This window comes from Hyperolius riggenbachi, chromosome 3, assembly GCF_040937935.1.
Source record: "Hyperolius riggenbachi isolate aHypRig1 chromosome 3, aHypRig1.pri, whole genome shotgun sequence".
Classification (NCBI taxonomy): Eukaryota; Metazoa; Chordata; class Amphibia; order Anura; family Hyperoliidae; genus Hyperolius; species Hyperolius riggenbachi.
In genome coordinates this window covers 75,598,809-75,623,681 of record NC_090648.1, presented here as the reverse complement: position 1 = coordinate 75,623,681, position 24,873 = coordinate 75,598,809, and the positions used below count along the sequence as shown (strand labels likewise).

The 24,873-nt window shown below is 45.0% G+C and overlaps 1 protein-coding gene across 1 annotated transcript in view; it reads right to left on the bottom strand.

The window, feature by feature from the left end:
• LOC137562748 (vascular cell adhesion protein 1-like) overlaps window positions 1-24,572 on the bottom strand; it is an 80,851-nt gene extending 56,279 nt beyond the window's left edge. The window contains exon 1 of the mRNA XM_068274396.1: window positions 24,491-24,572. Coding sequence (XP_068130497.1) covers window positions 24,491-24,551 — 61 coding nt within the window. The 5' untranslated portion in view covers window positions 24,552-24,572. The remainder of the gene's footprint in view (window positions 1-24,490) is intronic.
• Between the last annotated feature and the right edge of the window lie 301 nt (window positions 24,573-24,873).

Sequence of the window (24,873 nt, the reverse complement as noted above, 5' to 3'; positions counted from 1 at the left end):
AGAAAAACTCATTTTCTGTTTCAGAGCTAAGTTCTTCAAATTTCTTAAAGGAACAGGAACCATAATTAACAGTGTCATACTTTCTGGGAATCCCCCCCACAATGGGGATTGGTAATGGGGTTTTCATAATGTTAAGCTTGGTGGTGTATTCTCCACAGTCAGCATGCAACGCATGAGCTGACGTGAAGGAGGTACACACACTAGCACAAGGAAACAGGCTATCCCTAGTATAGTGGAGGGGAGGACTGACTCCAATAGGAGATTGTGGCGCACAGAGCCGGTGCAGATCTGACAGCCACAAACAATGCTTTCGTTATAACGTCTCAGCGCAAAGTAGCGCTGAGCGCATAAACCAGAACTGAGGAGATCAGGACAGGTAAACAGAATGAACGCTTGCTTAACTAGCCACTACTTAGTGACAGCAAGCGTCCACAATAACACAGACTGGAATGAGGCAGCCAATGCGTTGCGGCGATGGCGTGCCTCACAAAGACAGGACAGGATAGTCAGGAAATAGCAGGATCAAGATAGATGAACGTAACACAGACAAATATACAATAAGTATGTTTTCCTAGCGTATTACAATTACAGCTATCAATGAAACTATTTGTAACGTCTGACTAACATCTGTATATATCGGCAATGAACCGATATATGACATAAGCAGGAACGCTGACTAAGACTGGAGTAATACAGGGAACAGGACTCAGAAGGATTCGCTATCTCTTCGCAGAGATGAACGCAATCCACAAACAGGACCAGGAACAGGATTCAGAAGGATTCGATATCTCTTCGCAGAGATGAACGCAATCCACAAACAGAACAGGATTCAGAAGGATTCGTTATCTCTTCGCAGAGATGAACGCAATCCACAAACAGAACCAGGAGCAGGGTAACTACCTCAGCACGGGTGATCACGGTACGCGCAAACTACCAAAACGTGCTGGAAAACTGACTAACTGAACACAGGATATAAACAGTTCGTGTACGTATATATCAGCGACACTGATGTATCAACGTAACACGAATACAAGGAAAATAATAAACGTGCTGGTATGCATATATATTGGCAATGAACCAATATATGATGCAAAACCAGCAAAGTATCTTTAGAACAAGAAACACGATCAGGGGCGAAGCGACAGCAAGACAGGCTTAAACTGAAGCTATGAAAACCCAAGGAAACCCTGCAGGAAGCAGATCTTTATACTGAGGTCATCCAATGGGAGCAGACATGCAGATTCCCACACAGGTGAATGATAATCAGTCACAAGCTGACAGCAGGGAAAGACAGACAAAGCTATGCAGCTTGCATGGAAAGATATCAGAACTGCCTGAGCTGCAGCACTACTATTTCCAGCAACACCTGCTGCAGCAGCGATCATTACAGGCTCAAGCCAGTATAAAAATTAGTAAGAGTCTTTGGGCAAGGCTCCCTAAAGATCCTGACTGACCACGGAGTGCACTCTAAGGCTGCAGCTGTGATGCTTGAGTCCACCAGGAGAAAAGCTTGTCTTGTGATTGGATGGTGCACTCCTGTCTCACAAAGCATAGCGGGCCACCAGCTAGTCAATAATAATTTCTAACTATAGATCAGGGGAGTAACTAGAAGTCACTGGGCCCCTGCAAGAATTTGGATGCTCCCCTGGGTGCCCGCTCAGGGCAGTTTTGGGGGGTAGGAGGGGTCGCAGCATAAGGGGAAAGCACTGCACATCGGCGGGGAGGGGGGACAGTTCCCTGCCCCCCCCCCTCACCTCAGACTATCCTCTCAGCGCTCCCCTCCAGCATCTATCACTGGCAGCAGCGGCGGCAGGCAGGATACATACCTCCATCCACCGCAGAGGTCTCCGATCTCTAAGTGCTTCACGCTACTTCCTGTTTAACAGGAAGTAGCGTGAAGCACTTAGAAATCGGAGACCTCCGCGGTGAATGGAGGTATGTATTGCTGCTGCCTCTGCTACCGCCAGTGATTGATGCAGGAGGGGAGCACGCTGAGAGGAGAGCCCCCCAAAACAGCCATGAGCGGACCCTAGAGGGGCCCTGGGCCCCCCCCTCCATGGGTGCAAGGGCTCCATCCCCTATTGTTACACCCCTGCTATAGATACAAACATGAAACTGAAAGAAGAACTTTCTAAGTCAGCCATACCCATCTGATTCTTCCATTTATAGACTAGGAATAGAAAGAAGAAGCCCGTCTAGTTTTGAGTCTTGTAAGTAACAAATGTTTTCATCAAGTTCCATGCAGAACACAAGACTCAGATCTCTGTGTATTACATTGTGTAATGCCCTGGTAATTTATGTGAGGACATTTCAGCCGAAATTCAATCAGAATGAAGTCTGACACATTTCTCTGCTATTTCACTTTTGAAAAAATGGGATACCGCTACAAGGAATTTCATAGACCCCCCATGGTTATACCATGGACCATAAAAGGCACATGTTGCCCAAAAATAAGAAGATTCTTCTTTTTTTTGGGCAATGTGTGCCTTCTATGGTTCACAGCACCACCATGGGGTCTATAAAGTTCCTTGTAGGGGTATCCCCTTTTTGAAGAAGGTTTATTTTCTTCATGTGATAAACACATTCGATGTTAACCCACACAATAATTTACATTGGCCATCACATCGAATGCATATTTATGTGTGGGGAGAGGCAAAAAAACATGCAAGGCATAATTCGGTTTCTAAAGGTAGCCATACACTAATGGATTTTTTTAGTCAATCTACAGCCGACCATTTGAATGAGTCTGCTAGAAACCGATGCAGCAAATGATGCTGATCCATTTTTGTCCAAAACTGATCTTTCTGGTTGTTTTTGGTTGATTGCACCAGACAGTATATTTTGCTCGAGTGGCAGTGTTCGATCTCAGGATGACCAATGCAGCCAATCTCAGGATGACCAATGCAGCCAATCTCAGGATGACCAATGCAGCAGCATTCTAACCTGTCCACCGGTGCGTCCTCCTGTGTCACCATTTCCGGTGGCCGGGGGGGGGGGGGGGGGGTTGGGGAGCCCTGTTCTAGACCATAAATATCACACTCCGTCCCGCGGGTCGAATCTGACCCTCGAAACCATTAAATTTCCCCACTTTACATTATGTTTGGCCCACTCTAGACCACCGGGGTAGCTATATTGGCAGTAAATGCCTAGGGATGGAGGACCACTAGACATCAGGGAACTGTATAGGGGTTGGAGGGGACCATTAGTCACCTGGGAGATTTATACGGGAGGAGGGTGAGCAGTAGACATCTAGGCCCATGTCTAGGTCCCGGTGTTCGATTTCAGCCCACTTTGTATTTGAGTTTGACACCCTTGCTCTAGACTGTTGCAGAAGATTGCTGGTTCCTGTGTTATGCATGCTGGAGACTTGGAGGAAAGTACTGCATTATGTTGAGAGCTGCTGAAGCTTGTGAATAAACCTAGTTCCAGCTATTCTGCATCTGTGATTACTGAATACAACAAATTGGCAGCACCAGGGGCATTGCTAGGATCCTAGATCCTGGGCACTTTTGGGCACTCCAGCCAAAAATAGGTGTGACCATACCCCAGAATGTGGGTGCAGTAATGGGTGGAGCCAAATTTACATGAACTTAACAGCAGTGTAAGTAGGTCTGCCCATTAAAATGTTGGATGATGCCCCCTCTCCATTAATACATAAAATAAAATAAAGCAGCATATCACTTAAATAGGCAGTGTCACTTAAACATAACTAGACATAGTTACCTCGCTTCTGTGCTGCTGGCTGGTCTGGCTTTCTGCTGGGCAGGTTGCCTGCTGCCAGGTTGTCTGGCAGTGCCCGTATAGCATTCCCTGACCTTCTAGTGGACCTCCTCCCATGCTATCACGGGCCACCTATTAAGGCACCACAACTCCCAGCATGCCCCCAGAGAAGAACCACAGCTCCCTGCATACCCCCATAAAGGCACCACAGCACCCAGTATGCCCACATAGAGGCACCACAGCACCCAGCATACCCCGGATTGATGCACCACAGCTCCCAGCATGCCTGACATTGAGGAACCACAGCTAACTCTGCCTGGGGGACATCCGGGGCACCCCAGAATAGATCCGGGGCACGTGCCACTGATCTTTGGAGCTAGCCACGCCCCTGGGCAGCACCCCCCTCTCCTTCTGTTCACAGATGACCAGAGGCTCCTTAACCATGAGAATATAGTTAAGGTGGCAGTCTCTGTCATCCTGGTCCATGCGGTTTCAGGTGACTTTACTAAAAATGCCTGTGAAAACAGACAGATTTAGCAGTGAAAAAGTAAAAAAAAATGCTCATAAAAAGCATAAGGAAAAACAATCAGGTCCTTCTCATGTACAGAGGCATACAATAGTTTCATGATTGTTGTCCATTGGAAAAAGAGTTCAGGGGGGCTGTACAGACAAGTGCATGTTTTCCTTTTTTAATTTTAAATATTTAGATTGTAAGCTCACAAGGGCAGGGCTCTCTCACCTTTCGTTTCTTGGAATTTGTTATAGATTTTTTGTATTTATTCATCATGCTACTTTCGTCACTGTGATTACTGATTCTGTATTTTGTTACCAGTGGTGGTGTTTACCATTGTCTGTATTATTTTGTACCCCATGTTTGTCTCTCACTTTGTACAGCGCCACGGAATACGTTGGCTATTTATAAATCAATAATAATAATAAGAACAATAAATATTAAAAATATTAGAAACATATGAAAAATAACATTATAAAAATAAAAAAATATGCAGAAATGGCTGTTAAAATGACTTATTAGTTAAAGGATACCCAAAGTGACATGTGACATGATGAGATAGACAGTTGTATGCACAGTGCCTAGCACACAAATAACTATGCTGTGTTGCTTTTTTTCTTTCTCTGCCTGAAATAGTTAAATATCAGGTATGTAAGTGGCTGACTCAGCCCTGACTCAGACAGGAAGTGACTACAGTGTGACCCTCACTGATAAGAAATTCCAACTATAAAACCCTAGCAGAAAATGGCTTCTGAGAGCAAGAATGAGATAAAAAAAGGGAATTTCTTATCAATAAGGGTTACACTGTAGTCACTTCCTGTCTGAGTCAGGACTGAGTCAGCCACTTACATACCTGATATTTAAGGCTGAGACCGAAAAAAAGGAACACAGCATAGTTATTTGTGTGTTAGGCACTGTACATACCCATGTCTATCTCATCATGTCACGTCACTTCGGGTATCCTTTAAGTTTAGTGCTCACCTGCCCTCATTATTTTTATAAAACAATATACTTATTTAGGAGATTATTTTTATCTTCTCCTGAAAAATAGTTAACCACTTGAGCCCCAGAGATTTATAACCCCCAGCGACAGGCCATTGTTTACAATTCGGCACTTCACAACTTAGCTCCCAACAACTTAGCTTAGCTCCCAAATGAATTTTACCTCCTTTTCTTCTCTTTTTTTGCAAAAAAAAGTTTTTGTATCCCCTCTCCTCCCTAAATTGGCCCTACACTACGATACATGCACTACACTATACATACATAGACATATGTCTATGGCAGGTATTAGATTGTGAGCCACTCCGAGGGACAGTTAAATGACAAGACTATACTCTGTACAGCGCTGCGTAAGATGTCAGCGCTATATGAATACTTTAATTATATATTATGGAAAAAACAGCTTGCCAGCCCTGATTAGCAGCTGGCAGGTTGATCGCTGGGGCCCGCTGTTTACAGTAACAGGAGCTAGGGCTTGTGTAAATGTGAGCTCCCGTCAAATCTTGCTCCTCGCGAGATGGCGCCATATGGCGTCGCTTAGACCTGAGAGAGCCGCTGTCCCGCCACCATACTACGTTAAGTGGACAGGAAGAGGTTAAAAAAATACTGTCAGAAAATTATTTTGAATATTTTCTTGCCGTTGGCTTAAAAGGCATTTTATTGATAACGAGTAGAATTAAAAAGCACCTAGAAGAAAGCTCTGGAGAAAAAGTTAATTGATTAAGGCTTCTTGCACACAGGGACGTTACAGGTGCACTTTAGTGCAGCCTGTAACGCTCCCCCAACGCACAGCAATGTAACACAAGTGGGCTGTTCACACTGCCCACGTTGCGTTACATTGTAACGCAGCAAAGTGCTGCATGCTGTGCGTTCTCCGCGGCTAAGCTGCGTTAGACTGTTTGCACATGCTCAGTCATGTTGGGGAGGAGGGGAGAGCGGCCGGGCACATGGCTAATTAGTATTCACTGCACTCAGTGACGTGCAGTGTTTACTTCCTGGAGCGGCCACTCTGTGCGGCGATTGGCCGGGCGGGACCACGTGATGCCGCATGCGTCCAAGAGTACGCATCACGGCATCACGGATGCCAGAGTGAGCTGCACAACGCGGCTCACTCCGACGTCCACACCAGAGAGCACCAGGCGTTGCGTTAGGGGCATGTTATGTGCCCTATAACGTCCCCTAAACGCAACGTCCTGGTGTATAACTAGCCTAAAGGCCAATACCTCGCACACTTAAAGTAAACCAGAGACGAGTTAAGTTAAAAGCTTTATACATGCCTTGGGCTTCCTCCATCCCTATCCGCACGGATCGCTCCCACGCCGCCGTCCTCCACCTTCTGTATCACCGGTACCGGGTCCCGTAACCTCAGCCAGTCGCAGCCAGTCTGAGCAAGCGCAGTGCGCTCCCTCTGTCTCTCTCCGAAGGAGAATACTACTGCACACGCTCAGACTGGCCGCGACTGGCCAAAGTTACGGGACCCGGTACCAGAGCTGGAGAAGACTGAGGATGGCGGAGTGGGAGCAATCCGTGCCGATGGGGCTCGAGGAAGCTCCAGGTATGTATACTTTTAACTCGTCTCTGGTACACTTTAAATTCACTAACTGGATGATTACAAATAATGTCGAAACAGTAAACAGACATTCAATTGAGTTGTTTTTGTATTGCAGGGAAAGATCATTTTCACTTGGCACTTTTTTATGATTAGAATTAAATGAATGCTCATGCATTAGACTATTGCTAGTCCTCAGTGCTGGTGATCCCTGTATATCAATCAGGCCCCAAGTGCTCTAACAAGCTTCTTTAGACAGTATGCTCCTTATTTTGGTGTCATGGTTGGGTCATAATGAGTCCAGTTTAGTTATTTGGAATAATATGACCCATCTCTTGCAGTTCAAACTGTCTGCTGACTGTCGCTCTGAACTTTTGGCTTTACTAGTTTGAGTAGTACAACAAATAAAAACAGCCTTCGGGATCAAAGCATTTGGTTTGCATAGGGGTGTAACAGCAACAATGGGAGCAGCCATGGGGCCGAGAAGCAAGGGGGGAGTAGGGGGTGACTGTAATGTGTACACTGCCTTTTTATCTTTTCTGTGTTCATTCACCATGTAACTCCCTGTCTTTGTAACCAATATGATGGATGGAGTTCAGTTTAGGAATGAGGAAATCAGTACATAGGTACAGGTACTGAGCTTCCCACTCCTACCTGACAGCCTTTTTGAAACAGTTAGGTATGCATACAGAAACCCCCCCCCCCCAAAAAAAAAAAATTAAAGTGAACCTGACCTGAGCAAAATTATTTAAAGGGAACCCAAGGTGGGTTTCTGCAATCAATATTAATCAATATTAGGACACAGAGCACATTCTGCATACTATCACTAGCGACATGCAGATTGTTGCTAGTTGGCTTTACATTCAGGCTGCCACTCACTGCCGCTCCCCCGCCTCCTCTATAGCGCCGCTCCCCGCCTGTGTCCCTTCCCGCCCCACCTCCATAAGCCGATTGGAGGAAGCTTTAGGTAAAACAGCTGGCTAGCGACAATCTGCGTGTCGCTAGCCTGGTGGTTTTTATATTGGGGGACAGCAGAGCACAGAGGGGACTGGGGGCACACTGTAAGGACACAGAGGCTGAGCATTGTATGCAGAATGTGCCTCTGTGTCCTAATATTGATGTCAGAAACCCACCTCGGGTTCTCTTTAAAATAAACACATGATGTACCTGAAAAAGAATATTACATACTTTCCTCACCATCAGTTCCTCCCAGAAGCTCACAATTTTCTTCTAACAAGCATTCCTTCCAGTTCTGACAATATTTTGCCAGAACTGAAATATATCAGTTGCTGTCAGTTATATATCAGTTGCTGTCAATTATAACTGAAAGGACAGCTGATGAGCAAGGTAATGTCCGTGTTTCCCTATGGCTCAAGTAGGCGATGTTACAGTTTAGCAGTGTGCTGACCCAGAGAAGCTGTTGGCCATTTTCAAAATGGAGGACCGAGAATTCCACTGATCACAGAGGACAAACAGGAAACAGGAGAGGAGAGAGAAATTGATGAGTAGACTGCACGGGAGATAAGTAGGAGGTATGCATGTTTACTTTTTTTTCATTCTCAGTTCAGGTTTGCTTTAAAGTGAGTCTGAAGCCTGAATAAAAACAAAAAACAGATCCTCACCTAAGGAGGGGGAAGGCTCTGGGTCCTATAGAGCCTTCCCTTTCCTCCTACAGCCCCCGTTCCAGCACTGGCTCTCCCATTAGCATCCCTGACTGCGAGAGGTTTCGTCAATGTAACAATTGTGGAATTCTCTCCGTGATCAGCGCACAAGACGTGCACTGACACTGCGGAAATCCTCCGCAATCTTCAGGACCCTGAGTGCTCCTGAAGACGGCCACTCTGTGCATGTGCAGTGCGCGAAAAGTGTCCCGCGCTTGCGCCGTTTGGAGCTGCCGACTTTAACAGCACTCGGGCTCCTGTAGATTGCAGAAGCCTCTAGCAGAGGCGGAAGTGAGCAGTCTCCGGCCTATCAGTCAGAGACTGCTAATGGGAGAGACAGCGGTGGAACGCGGGGACCATAGGAGGAACAGGACGGCTCTATAGGTCCCAGATCCTTCCTTCTCCTTAGTTGAGTTTCTGGTTTTTGATTTCTTAAAGGGAACCTGAAGTGAGTAAAATTATTTAAAATAAACACATGACGTAGCTGCAAATGAATATTACATACTACCCTCACCGTCAGTTCCTCTCAGAAGCTCACTATTTTCTTCTTACAGTGATCCCTTCTAGTTCTGACAATATTTTGTCAGAACTGGAATATACCAGTTGCTGTCAGTTATATATCAGCATCAGCAGCTGTCAGTTACAACTGAATGTGCAAGGTAATGTCCATGTTTCCCTATGGCTCAAGTGGGCGATATTACAGTTTAACAGTGTGCTGATCAGAAAGCTGTTAGGGGGTAATGGCCATTTTTAAAATGGAGGACGGAGAATTCCATTGATCATAGTGGACAAATGGGACGCAGGAGAGCAGAAAGAGATTGAGGAGTAGACTACACAGGAGGCAAGTATGACCTGTGTATGGTTGATTTGACTTTTTATTTTCAGTTCAGGTTCTCTTTAACACTGTTTCACGAAGGGGACCAAAGATCTGTTGTAATGACCTTGGGCAATGTGCCCGGATGTCTGCCTGTTGCTGGCTGCAGCTACACGATGCATTCAGTCCTCACCTCAACAATAAGTCCATTGCAGTGACATAGCTACAGAGCCATGGGCCCCTATGCAAATGCTACAGTGGGCCCCTTTTCCAGCACAATATGTAGAATAATCACATAAAACAATCCATGTAAGATAGATATGAGCAGAGAAAAAACAATTATTTGTTAAAGGGGCACTATGTATATATTATAAATTTAAAAGATGTGCAAGTACTTTTTTTCCAGAGTAAAATGAGCCATAAATTACTTTTCTCCTATGTTACTGTCACTTACAGTAGGTAGTAGAAATCTGACAGAAGTGACAGGTTTTGGACTAGTCCATCTCTTCATAGTGGATTCTCAGGGATTTATTTATTTTCAAAAGCACTTAGTAAATGGCAGTTGCTCTGTCCAACTGCCCAAAAACTGTGTAGCAAGCGGGGAAGATGGCCAGCATCATTGTTTAAAACCTTTTTAGGGAATATCTTTATAAAGAATAAACGCCTTGCTGAGAGTCCCTTATGGAGAGATGGACTAGTCCAAAACCTGTCACTTCTGTCAGATTTCTACTACCTACTGTAAGTGACAGCAACATAGGAGAAAAGTAATTTATGGCTCATTTTACTCTGGAAAAAATATACTTCTTATTTGTCTAGGTTTGCACATATTTTACATTTTACAATTTTTCGCCATAGTGCCCCTTTAATGATTACCACTATTTAAAGCACATAAGCTAATGCAGTAACTGGAGGAGGGCCTCATGTGGGCACCACAGGTTTAGCGGCCCCTGTGCAGCTGCAGCCTCTGCACTCCCCTATTGCTACACCACTGGTCCATTGAGTAACAATCTGACTGGTAACGGCAAATACTGTGTCTATGCAGAATGTAAATACAATGCTAATACGTGAGGGCCCCATTGCCCCTAAACCCACTCCTGCTATTTGCCTCCTGATAGCTAAAGTAACCATCAAGGCAGTCTGTTACTGGGAGCTGCCCTGACTGGATTCCAGCACTCACCAGGTTACTATTATTTTTATTATTATTGAGTATTTATATACCACCGCCACCTTCCACAGAGCTGTACAGAGTATATTGTCTTGTCACTAACTGTCCCTCAGAGGGGCTCACAATCTAGTCCCCTACCATAGTTATATGTCTATATGGTGTAGTGCAGGGATCCCCAACCACCGGGCCGCGGCCCACTGCCGGTCCGTTGGCAGTTTCCAGCTGGGCCGCGGCGGGTCTGTCATCTTGCCCCTCCCACCTGCGGCCGCCGCTTCTGTTACTTTATGAGCGGGCGGCCGCTTCCGGATTCCCCATGCGACGCTCTCATTCATGCAGTACTATCTCCTCCTATAACAGCAGCGCGTCTTGCGTCTGCTGTAAGGAGGGAAGGAGGCGGGGCAGCGGTTCCCATGGTAGCGGCGATGCATATCGCCGCTACAGGAAGCCGCTGCCCCGCCTCCTTCCCTCCTTACAGCAGACGCAAGACGCGCTGCTGTTATAGGAGGAGATAGTACTTCATCATGCATGAAGGAGAGCGGCACATGGGGGAATCCGGAAGCGGCCGCCCGCCCGCACATAAGGTAACAGAAGCGGCGGCACCACCTACAGATACTGGGCACTATACTAGCCATGCTGGGGCACTATACTAGCTATAGCTGGGCACTATACTAGCCATGCTGGGCACTATACTAGCCATAGCTGGGCACTATACTAGCCATAGCTGGGCACTATACTAGCCATAGCTGGGCACTATACTAGCCATGCTGGGCACTATACAAGCCATGCTGGGCACTATACTAGCTATAGCTGGGCACTATACTAGCCATGCTGGGCACTATACTAGCCATGCTGGGCACTATACTAGCCATGCTGGCACTATACTAGCTATAGCTGGGCACTATACTAGCCATGCTGGGCACTATACTAGCCATGCTGGGCACTATACTAGCCATGCTGGGCACTATACTAGCCATGCTGGGCACTATACTAGCCATGCTGGGGCACTATACTAGCCATGCTGGGGCACTATACTAGCCATGCTGGGGCACTATACTAGCCATGCTGGGGCACTACCGACCCATACTGGGACTATACTAGCTATACTGGTCACAATACTAGCTATACTGGGGCACTATACTAGCTACACTGGGGTAACTATACTAGCCATACTGGGGCAACTAAACTCCCTATACTGAGGCAACAATGCTAGCTATGCTGCGGCACCCCAGCCCCTCCCCCCCGTAACCCGCTGCGCACGACACTGTCCACTAGGTCGCGCGCGCAATAACCCGCACCTCCCCCCCCCCCCGGGCCTCGGAGAAAAATGGTGTAGTGTATGTATTGTAGTCTAGGGCCAATTTAGGGGGAAGCCAATTGCATTTTCTGAAGTTCTGTTCTGTTTTCGGGATGTGGGGGGAAACCACAATGCCTGGAGGAAACCTACACAGACACGGAAAACATACAGACTCCATGCAGATATTACCCTGGCTGGGATTTGAACTGAGAACCCAGTACTGCAAGCAGGGTTGCCACCTCATCCCTTTAAATATTGTCGCATATGAATTATACATGCCTTGTGGTTAGTTAGATGCAGTTTAGACACTGATTATGTGTGAGTAGCCCCAGACCCTGTATAACTTAGATGTGTCGGTATTCAAAGGGATGAGGTGGCAACCCTGGCTGCAAGGCAAAAGCACTAACCACTACACCACTGTGCTGCTCACCAGGTTATAAAGAGCTCAGTGGCAGAACTCCTATCCCAGGAAAAAGAGCTACACCCTCATGTATGACTGCATTTCTCATAAGGGTGTAGATTAACACCCTGTGGTTACTGAGAGGCTCAGGAGAAACACAGCACAGATAAAAAGATTAGTATACCAAGATAACAGAACTTGATGTGCATTTGGAATTCCGGTTTTGTTATTATAGGAATGTTCACACCCATTCCAGGCAGACCGTAGCCTTCATGCATCATTAAACTCCCAATTTATCCGGCAGTGTTTGGCACTGCTCATTGGACTGCCAGGAGACTTATGCAAATTAGCAGGATTTGTCCATGTAGTATCTAGTGGTGTACATGATTATTTCTACAATGGTTCAGTCAGTCAGGTGTTCCTGGAGTCACTGCAGCCAATCTGTTATGCTGGGTACAAACGTTGCGATTTCGCGGATCGATCGATTATTTCCATTATCCATGTTCGATCGGGTTTCGATCGATACAGCCGTCGATTTTGCATGATAAGTAAAATCGGCGGCTGTATTGATCAAAACCCGATCGAACATGTCGGAAATAATCGAATCGATCCTGGTCGATCCCGCGGATCGAGCGGGAAGTCACAATGGGTGTACCCAGCATTAGTGGAAGGTCATATGCTTGCACTCAGATTGTTTGTAATGAACTAGAATGAGGTTCTTTGGAGACCTCCTTCATTTCACAATAATAGCTCAAAGTCAAAGGACCCCGGCACTGGAACCCATGGGTAGGGACTAGATTGTCTTTGTAGAAGTGTGTTGCCTCTGCTCACTGACCACCTAGGGGGTTAACCCTCTTTCCCGGTCCCCTTAGCTCCCACGCCACATGGAAGTTCCTCTGAGCGGCGCAGACAGAGCAGGATCATCCACCAAGCAACCTAGGTGGGTGCCTGGGGCCTAGTGGTTGTCAAGAGGCCCACCAGCTACCTTCTTCAAACGCTCTCCACTTCAGCTTACCAAAAATGACTACAAGGGGGGCCCAGATCAACTATCTTGCCATTACATCTTAATCCATTCCTGCACACAAAGCTATTCTGAAGTGCGCAGCATGAGCTTCAAGCTTGGGGGAGCTTCCCGGTTTTCATATTCGACTGGAGGATTCCATCAAACGTGAAAACCATCTGGGAGCCGGGGGGACCCTGAGGACAACGAGCAGCATCAGGACACTTCAAAGGTAATCTTGCCCTCCATGGTCTTCAGTCATTTTATTTAACTCAGTTCAGGGGTACTTTAAAGGACACCTGAAGTGAGAGGGATATGGTGGCTTCCATATGTATTTCCTTTTAAGCAATACCAGTTGCCTGGCTGTCCTGCTGATCCTCTGCCTCTAATACTTTCAGCCATCGACCCTGAACAAGCATATGCAGATCATGTGTTTCTGACATTATTGTCAGATCCAACAAGATTAGCTGCATGCTTGTTTCTGGTGTGATTTAGACATTACTGCAGCCAAATAGATCAGCAGGGCTGGCAGGCAACTGCTCGTCTTTTTGCCACCTTCAACTCCCTGCTTAAACCCACACCCCCCCCCCCCACCCTCCGTTTCCTCCCTCTCTGCCACAGATTTAGCCACCCACTTCACCAACAAAATTGTCTCCATCCGCCAGGAAATATCCAATCTCCAATCTTCACCTCCCACCCCCTCCCAACCAGCTCCTCCTCCACCCTATCCTCCCCTCACATCCTTCACTCCTACTACCACCGAGGAAGTCAACCACCTACTGCAGACTTCCCATACCACTACTTCCCCCCTTGACCCCATCCCTTCAGATTTACTCCAGCCTCACTTCACGGAATTGGCCCCAGTCCTCACTACCCTGTTCAACCTCTCCCTATCCACAGGCACCTTCCCCACAGACTTCAAGCAGGCCATGGTACTACCCCTGCTCAAGAAACCCTCACTCGACCCCTCGCTACCCTCCAACTACCGTCCTATCTCCCTCCTCCCCTTTGCCTCAAAACTCCTTGAGCGTCTGGTTCACAAACGCCTGACCCAGTACCTCAATGCTAACTCACTGCTAGACCCACTCCAATCTGGATTTCGGCCTGCCCACTCAACCGAAACTGCTCTCACCAAAGTGGTCAACGACCTTGCCTTAGCTAAAGCTGAAGGTAAATACTCCATTCTCCTCCTCCTTGACCTGTCAGCAGCTTTTGACACAGTAGATCATCCCCTACTCCTCCAGTCCCTCCAGTCCTTGGGCATTCACGATCTCGCCCTGTCCTGGCTTTCATCCTACCTCTCCAACCGCTCCTTCACGACCACCTTCATTGAGTCCTCGTCCACCCCCAACCACCTCTCGGTGGGAGTCCCCCAAGGTTCGGTCCTTGGCCCCCTACTGTTCACCCTATACACATCCTCCATTGGCAAGGTTATCTCCTCCATGGGTTTTAACTACCATCTGTCTGCAGATGACACCCAGATCTACCTCCACACCCCTGACATATCCACCACTACCATGGACAAGGTCTCCTCCTGCCTATCCGCCATCTCCTCCTGGATGTCTGCTAGGTTCCTGAAACTAAATCTAGACAAAACGGAATTTATGATCTTCCCACCCCGGCCATCCACGAACCTCCCAGATGTGCATGTCACTGTTAACCACACTACCATTCGCCCTACCTCTCAAGCCCGCTGTCTGGGTGTCACCCTGGACTCCGCACTCTCCTTCACTTCCCACATCCAAAACCTCACAAAGTCCTGCAACTTCCACCTTCGTAACATCTGTAAGATTCGCCCTTTCCTGACCTCTGCCACCACCAAACTCCTCATCCATGCCCTCATAATTTCCCACCTTGACTACTGCAATGCCCTGCTGTCTGGTCTCCCTATGACCCGAACAGCCCCACTGCAGTCCATCATGAATGCGGCAGCCAGAATTATCCACTGCTCCCATCGCTCCACCATGGCAGATCCCCTCCTAGAATCCCTCCACTGGCTTCCTATCCAGTCCAGAATCAGATTCAAGATACTGTGTCTGACCTACAAATCTGTCCACAAAACCTGTCCAACCTACATTTCCGATCTTACTCAGAGGTACACACCTAGCCGCTCACTCCGCTCTTCCAATGAACTTCGCCTAACCGCCCCCCGCATCACCCAGTCCCATGCACGCCTCCAGGACTTCTCAAGAGCTGCTCCAACACTATGGAACTCCCTACCTCCACCCATTAGGGCAGCCCCCTCCTTCAACATCTTTAAGAAAGCCCTCAAAACTCACCTTTTCACTCTGGCCTATTACCCCTCACAAGTGCTCTAAACCTACAGCTGAACTCTGGTCCCCTACCCTTCGTGTCCTTACCTCTCCCTCTAGATTGTAAGCCTTTGGGCAGGGTCCTCCTCCTTTTGTGTCCTACCTGATCTGGCACCTCCATTACTGTGAACCCATGCCATGCATTTGAGTGAACCTAACTTGCCTAATCTCCATGCTTCATCCAGTGACTAAGCATTACCTTGTACTAATACTGTGCTGTGTGATCTGGTTTTCTTGTATTCCTGTATTGTCATATTGCTGTATGTCACCCCTAAATATTGTCTGTAACCTAAATTAATGTTCAGCGCTGCGTAATATGTTGGCGCTTTATAAATACAATAAATAATAATAATAATAATATTATTTAAAAGGAAATAAATATTGGCAGCTTCCATATTCTTCTCGCTTCAGTTGTCCTTTAAATTTGTCTTGCCGTCAAATATAGCAATTCACCAATTAGCTTGTTAATTTGTTCAATAAAGAATGCATACAGGGAATGTATAGCATTTTTTTCCAGCTAATTTTATTTTATTGATTTATTGTGGAAAGACTAAAAAGATTATTTATTTAGAGACATACAAATTTCACTGTAGAATTGTTTCCCCAGACATGGCCCCTCTCTGTATGTTGCAGCTCTTGGAAGTCTGCACCGCCCCCTGCCCCCCACGGTGCACTGCTGGTCACAGGGGGAAGGTGGGGGAGCTGTTGACAAATTAGGAAACCACCTTCTGAGTTCCTGATATGTTACAGTCTCAGAATGAGTAATCCGCTGGCCTACTGCCAAACCTTATTCATGGTCCACCTTCCTGACCAGCTGGTTACTGTGAAGTACAGCAGAACTACAGATCCTAATAGCAATCATCACATGGTTAAATTTCTTAAAGTGGACCTGAACTCTTGTACAGCATACAATGAAAAGTCTTTACTCCACAAATATTAGCTGCTTTGCGTGTGTGTCAAAATTGTTATTTGTTATCTGCCACAATTACAAATGGCAGTTTCGAATGCAGCCACAATTGTATCTGCATTCAGACCATAATTCCAGAGTGCTAGCCGTAATTGCAAGCCTCATTCGTAACCAAGGAAATGCAATTTTATACTTAAATGTATTCATTTTTTCATATATATATATATATATATATATATATATATATATATATATATATATATATATATATATATATATATATATGTCCATAGTGTGGGCAAATAAAACAAAAATGACGTGGGGTCCCCCCTCCCGAGCCCGCGTGGGGCTTAGCACCCTGAACTATACCAGCCCTCCTGGTCCTCTTCCCCCCTTCTTAAAGGAGACTCCCAGATGTCACCATGACCCCACCATGACCCCCCCCCTCCTTCCCAGGGCATCATCGACCCCTACCTCCTTATGGGGCATCGGAGTTGGGGATTGGGGAAGAGGAAGAGCCCCTTGTCCATGGATTGGACAAGGGCTCCGGGAGGGAGGGGAAGGCTTGGACGCCCCCCTCCTTTAGAGCCGACCCATACCATCGACTAGAGTAAACAGTGGCGTAGCTAAGGAGCTGTGGGCCCCGATGCAAGTTTTACAATGGGGCCCCCCCAAGCACTCTATACAGAGCAATTGATACAGCGCACCAAAACCTGCCAATGGCAACTACAGTGTCAGAGGTGCAAGAAGGGGATGGGAAACAGCTTGTTAATGATTACCACTATTCAAAGTATCTATAGAAGTGATTATTATGAGAACAGGACCAATAGAGAGCTAATTCTGCAGTTGAGCAAGGGCCCCTCAGGGCCCCTCTGGCCCAAGGGCCCCGATGCGGTCGCAACCTCTGCACCCCCTATTGCTACGCCCCTGAGAGTAAACCTGTGCTGCTTCACAATCCACTAGACACAAAAGCATCCCAAATTGCATAAACTTGCAAGTTTCCTTCCACTTCCGTCTTCAGAGTCCAATGCACCTCAAAGAAACACAAAGGGAAAATTTGATCACATAGACTATAAGGCCAGAATATCTTCCACCAACTATGGCCCGTGTGATGTCCTTTAAAGTATAACCACTTTGTGTTCCACCACCTCTGCGAACCACTCTCACCTCTAATTATGGCTGCCTAGACCCCACAGACAGCTGAAACAGCATGAGACTCCAACAACCATAGGACTTCTCGCTCCTTATTTCTTGCAATATGCCTCATACAAGATTAAAAGACAAAAAACAAATCATCGCGTAGGCTGCTTTAAAAAATATTTATCTGGAGGGATCCCAATGCCAGAAATGATCACTGTATTATGAAAAACATTAGAAGTATCGAGCATGTCTTTTTTATCTGACTTGCTTGATTCTTCTCATGTTTATCATTCAGTTCCAGTGGCTGTCTTTGAATGGTGTGGAGGGGCCGACAGTGCCAGTGGAAGAATCTCTGGGTATACCAAGACCGTGCACATAGGCTTTTGTTGCTGTCTGTGGCCTGGGCAGCCGGGATACAAGGTGAGCACGGTCCTTAGAGGTGGTGGGGGCACGATTATGAGAAGGTGGTGGTCCCCACTAAACATAACACGGTGATCGTTGGTGGACGATATTCTGGACTTATAGTCTATGCGATGAAATTTTCCCTTTGTCTTTCTTTGAGGTGCATTGGACTGAAAACGGAAGTGAAACAAGTTTATGCAATTTGGGACGCTTTTGTGTCTAGTGGACTGTGAGGCAGCACAGGTTTACTCTGATTCAATTTCTAAATTTTATGTTGGTTGTGATATATGAACCTTTGCAGCATACCCACAGGGGGATACAGGTTCAGTGATAGAGTGTGGAGCGCGCTGAGATACCCTTTTGGTTAATATTATACCATCGACCATATGGGCTAGTATAGCTCGGCGTGGGAAGCCCCACGCAGCTGGGGCTCCACATTCTGGCTATCCCAGCCTGCATGGGGGACAATGGGTGAAAGGAGGGAGGGGGGCCCTCACATAATTTTTTTTTTAATTTTCCACACTCTGAATATATTTAAGAAAACATGAATTTATGTACATGTTGATACATTATCTAACAATTTACTGCATTTAAAGGGACGATTAAACCGCGCATGTGCCGTAGTGTCACGCCGGCCGCCGTGATGACGCAAGGCGGCCGGCGTGGTGACGTCAGGCATGTCGATTAAGGAAGAGGAGCCCAACACTCGGGGCCAGTGTCGCCCGGCTAGTGATTTCGGAAGAGGTGATGGGAGAAGAGCCAGGAGGCCGCCGTGGGATGTCCCTAACTACACTGGGCTGTAGAAAGCCCCAGGTGAGTACCATTTTCTATTTTAATATGAGCTCGGAGTCCCTTTAAATAGCAACTTTTTTCCTCTAACTTTAACATCAATTTTCTAAAAAACTACAAGGCCATTTTCAGAAATGTTTTTCCTCTTCTTTCCCCTCTCCTCCTTAACATACCCTGCACATTTGGTGTTTTTAGCACGTATCGAGGCTTTGCTATTTGTTATTAACCACAAATTATTTATATAGCCGTAATTTCGACTCATAATTATGGCTACAACGTGTTATTCCGACTCGTAATGGAATTCGAATGAAAATGGTGATTCGATTTGTAATTTGCAATTACGGTTGAAATTACGCATGAAGTCGTACTCGAAACCACTCGAAGTCGAAACCGGCCGCTTATGAGCATCACTAGGGAATGTTTGATGGATCTGATAGTTTCCTTTTTATTTTGAAAAAAACTATAATTTTACTTACTTCACTAAAATATTTTTGCTATGCATAATTAATATAATGTTCTATTAAAACATATATACAAAAAGCTGTAGAGTTTTAAGTTTGATGTTACTTTTCTGATTTACATTTCAGTACTCTTCAGTGCGTACGTACAAAAAGGGCGTCGGGGAAAAAAGGGCGCGGGGTGTAAATGATAATATTGTTTTGTATTTAGTGTACAAATAATGTTTTACAAATCTATAAATCATTAAATAATGTGTATGAAATGGGCAATAGTGAAAACATTCATCTTCTCTGTTTCAAAAGTGAAACTTATAATTACGTTTATTAAAAAAAACGATAATACATGTTTAATCGTTATAATTGTATATTATTGTGATGAACCTTCATTTATGGTTTCTTCTTATAATAAAATCTGAAAATATTGTTTATAATCCTACTAATATAATAAATGGGAAAGTTCGGATGTTTGGATGTTTAGATGTTTGGATGTTTGGATGTTTGTTACTCGATCACACAAAAATGGCTGAACGGATTTGAATGAAATTTGGCACACACATAGTACATTACCTGGAATAAAGTATAGGATACTTTTTATTCCCATAACCAAAAAGGGGGTGGAGACAAATACAAATTTCACTGGAAAATGTAAACAGCAGCCATTCTTACACTGTTAATGGCAGGGTTCTCAAACTTTGCACAGTTGGTCGCTGGGTGACTGGGATTAATATTCAGAACGGTGGGTCGAGTCTATAAAAGCCAATCAAAATTAACCTATTGATTTTCAAGGGGAATATTTACATTGCTGCCAATCTTGCACTGTTAATGGCACAAGCCTCAAACCTGGTACAGTTGATCATTGGGTGACTAGGGTTTAATTTCAGAAAGGGGGTGGAGCCACAAACAGCCAATTAAATTTGTTTCATTTCAATGCACATTATTGATGCCAAACACCGCAAAGCTCACAAACTTGGTAATTGAGTTATTGATTAATTGTGTGTGAGGGTTAGAAAAGTGGGCACAGCCAACACCAGTCAAATACATAAGCGGGCAACGCCGGGTCATAAGTGGGCGGAGACAAATACATATTTTACTGGGAAAATGTAAACAGCAGCCATTCTTACACTATAAATGGTAGGGTTCTCAAACTTTGCACAGTTGGTTACTGGGTGACTGGGATTAATATTCAGAAAAGTGGGTGGAGTCTATAAAAGCCAATCAAAATTAACCTATTGATTTTCAAGGGGAATATTTACATTGCTGCCATGCTTGCACTGTTAATGGCACAAGCCTCAAACCTGCTACAGTTGATCATTGGGTGACTAGGGTTCAATTTCAGAAAGGGGGTGGAGCCACAAACAGCCAATTATATTTGTTTCATTCCAATTCAAATTATTGATGCCAAACACTGCAAAGCTCACAAACTTGGTAATTGAGTAATTGATTTATTGTGTGTGAGGGTTAGAAAAGTGGGCACAGCCAACACCAGCCAAATACATAAGCGGGCAACGCCGAGTTATAAGTGGGCGGAGACAAATACAAATTTTACTGGGAAAATGTAAACTGCAGCCCTTCCTCACTATTAATGGTAGGGTTCTCAAACTTTGCACAGTTGGTCACTGGGTGACTGAGATTAATATTCAGAAAAGTGGGTGAAGCCTATAAAAGCCAATCACAATCCACCTATTGATTTGTAAGGGGAATATTTAATTGCTGCCATTATTGCACTGTTAATCACCTGTACCTGGTACAGTTGGCCATTGGGTGATTTGGGTTCAAATTCAGAAAAGGGGTGGAGCTACTTTCAATCAGATTAATTTTATTTCATTGCAAATTATTGATGCCAAAGACCGCAAAGCTCACATACTTGGTCATTAAGTAATTGTGTGTTAGGGTTAGGAAAAGTGGGCAGAGCCAACACTAGCCAAATGATGATATAATTACGTTCGTAATAAGTGCTGTAAAACAGTAAGTATTACTAAAATTTTACTAAAACTATACCTAACCCTACTCTCACACTGAACCCTCCCTGTACCTATCCCTAACCCCTAGACCCCCCTGGTGGTGCCTAAACCTAAGACCCCCCTGGTGGTGCCTAAACCTAAGACCCCCCTGGTGGTGCCTAAACCTAAGACAGGGGGTGGTGCCTAAACCTAAGACTCCCCTGGTGGTGGCTAAACCTAAGACCCCCTCTAGTGGTGCCTAAACCTAAGACCCCCCTGGTGGTGCCTAACCCTAGCCACCCCCCTTAGTGATCGCTTTATTTTGTGAATAATAATGTTTTACAAACAGTAAGGGCCTGTTCAGACTATGTGCGTTCTTAGCCGTTTTTCCAGATTGCGTACAGGCAGACTTTCCACATAGAAACGGCTATTAACGTTTCTCATCCGGATTGCTGCACGCAGTTCTGTGCGTCATGCATAGAAACGGACGCAATGAAAGTCTATGGACGCGTATCAAAAACGCGTACTATTGCGTTTTTAGCGTACGTTTCCCTCTGCGGTTCCCATATGTTCAAGTGTAGTTATGCACCCCGACAATTACAGGTGACGTGCCAGGCTGTAAGGATAACCAATCCTGTCAACAGTGAAGAAAAGCAGTCAGCACCGTCTTCATATGCTCTTTAATATTTATTCAGCTTCAGTCATGTATACACAACGTTTTGGAGCGCAGCTCCTTTATCAAGTGATGACTGTCTGACAACAATATCAACACGAAGTGTCTCTTATATACCCACACCCATAGGCATGATCCAATCCCACCCCTGGACTAAAAAAGAACCAATCACCGCTCTTGTCATAGAGCGGACCTGATGGGGAACACATGCATCCTATCTGCGGTTCCCATAATTCTTTTTTTTTTCCTGGGTCACGTGTGTGTGCAAAACGCAAATAGAAAACCCGTTTGAACGCAAGAAAAACGCAGGTGTTTTTCAACTTGCGTCTTTTTTAATTTATACGCGTTCTACAAACGCTGACAGTCTGAACTGGCTCTTAGGAATAAAATGTTAAATAATGTTTTAGTTAAATAGGTTAAATATGTTTAATATTTTTATAAAAGTTCTTCGTCACGGGTGCATTTTCTAAACGTAAATCATTACAAGCACAGTTATAAAACATTAAAAATCTCCGGGCGCCGTTTGTAAAACGTTATTTATCTCCGGCGCCCTTTTTTCCTGTTCGGCGCCCATTAAACGATAATTATTATGGGAGTGAATGGTGGTGCCCTTTTTGTCCAATAGCTGCCTGCGCCCTTTTTTCCCAGCCCCCTCTTCAGTAAAACCTCAGTATACAGAGGCGCCAGAGTAGAGTAAAACGTTTTAAAAACCGCTTAAAAGCAGAGGGGGATGTTAAGGTGGACTCACCTCCCTCTTACAAAAAAAGAAAACTAACTTGAGTCTTGATAAAACAGAAATTACAAATAATTTATTCAACTCCACAAATGCAACGCGTTTCGCGGGCGTGACCCAGCTTCCTCAGGCAAAAATGGGAGCACAACTCAGTGGGTCAAGCAATAGGTTTGAGCCCCTCTTCAGTACTCTTTCGCTTGCTAGATGCTGAAAAGTTCATATTTAAAGTGAGCCCAAGGTAAAAAATAAACTATCTATCCTACTCCTAAAAATGAGTGTTTATTTTGCTTTACATATCCCATGGTTTTATTTTATGTTTAAACTTTTACAAAGTAGTTTCAATGTTTTATTTTATGTTTTATTCTCTCTGCTCAATGCCAGTCTATTAATTGTCCCAGAGCTAAAATACATGAACTATTGACCATTTTTATCTATACCCTGTTATTAAAAGTTGTTCTCTGCAGGAAAAGGTTTTATGGCTGTAATTCCTTATCAGTGATTTAGTGATGGTTACTATAGTCCACAAAGATCCAAGAAGAGAGAAGCTGTCACTTGCATGCCTGAAGTTAGTTTCACTCTTTCAGACAGAAAAAGAATAAAAAGAAACACAGGCTATTTATTAATAGGCTTCCTGTTGTACATACACATGCTGATCTCAACATGTCAAATGTCACCTCGGGTACACTTTACAAGAGGTGAGAAAACATCTTCTGTGAGAAACCTCAGAAAAAGAGTTTTCCGAGTCAGGCTGGATGTAGCCTGTGGAAGGAGCGGAAGACTGACAGCTCTTCTGGGGCACAGTGACTGATGTGAGTTCTTCAGTAAATAGTAATTATCTTTTAGTATTTATATACAGTAGCTCCAACATCTTCTGCAGTGCTGTACAGAGTATATTTTCATGTAACTGCCCCTCAGAGGAGCTCACAATCTAATCCCTACCATAGTCATATGTCTATATTGTGCATGTATCATAGTCTAGGGCCAATTTAGGGGGACGCCAATTAACTTATCTGCATGTTTTAGAGATACGGGAGGAAACTTGAGTGCCCAGAGGAAACACACAGAGACACGGGGAGAGCATACAAACTCCATGCAGATAGTGCCCTGGCTGGGATTCAAACTGGGATTCCAGCACAGCAAGGCAAGAGCACTAACCACTACACCACTGTATATCCAAGTATTCTAAAGGTGGCTACATGCTATACAATAAAATGATCCAATTTTACGGCAATTTGATAAAAACAATCGGTTGTCCCCAAAAAATCAAAATCTTTTTTTTTCATTCGTTTGAGAAATCTGATTGAATTTCCCATTTTCCTTCGATAAAAGAAGATCAGAAGTGTTGGATTTTTCTGACCAATTTGTATGAAAATTGAATGGTGTGTGGTAGATTGACAATTTCTTGATGTGCAGACCTAAGCAATTTTTTCTGGGTTTTCAATCATTTTTTTCATAATTAGGAAAAAAAATTGAACGCGAGTGTACACGTGTGTGGTACATTGGTCAGATTTTTGGAATGTTACAATCAGCCAGAAAAATTGATTGCAATTCTTGAATTGAAAAGATATTTAAGAAATTGTATGGTGTGTGGCCAACTTAAGAAGAATTAGTAAAACGTTTGTGTTAAAGTGGTGTGCGGACCTGTGTGGACCTTCTTTGGATACTTGTAAGTTTTTCAGTAAAGACGTGTATAATATCTTATGATTAGCTAAAAAAAATTTTAAAAGTGTTAACAAAAAACATAAAAAAGTACATAAAATGCAGAGAGAGCAGCAGAAGGCGGGACTGACAGTGCCAAGAGCCCCACTCCAGCAATCCTCTGATATCTCAAAAACATTAGAATTCAGTGGGAGACTCAGCTCTGTCATAACTAGAATAGTTGTAGATGGGCTCCCTGCATCCTGATGCATCTCTCTCTGCTGGCAGCCCCATCACCCCCCACAAGCACCTCCAGTCCCAGAACTTCCAGCCACAGCATCAACTACAAAGCATAGAGCAATAATGCATGTATAATTCATCCCACCTGTATAAAGAAAGCCGCATAGGTGCAGGAACAGGCAGAGGTGCCGCATTGCCAGTTCCATGGTGAGAGCTCCAGTGAGGGCGGAAACAGCGACTGTATGAAGAAGATCTGTCTGCTCTTTACTGTATAAGGCATTTCTTCCGCCGCTGCATTACACACAGACATCTGCTGAGGAATTTCCTGTCCAAACGGCCCCTTCAGTCTGATCTAATTTGAGTAGCCTGGGAAGAGCTGATTTCACTTTCAATAACACTGAGTGACTCCCCACTATCATGGCTCTTCTCTAACATCTGGGACTTATTTAAGCTCTTTGTGGTTTCGCTATAAAGCAAGGACTGGTAACCCGGAAACCTCCAGCTGCTGAGATACTAGGATTTCCAGCG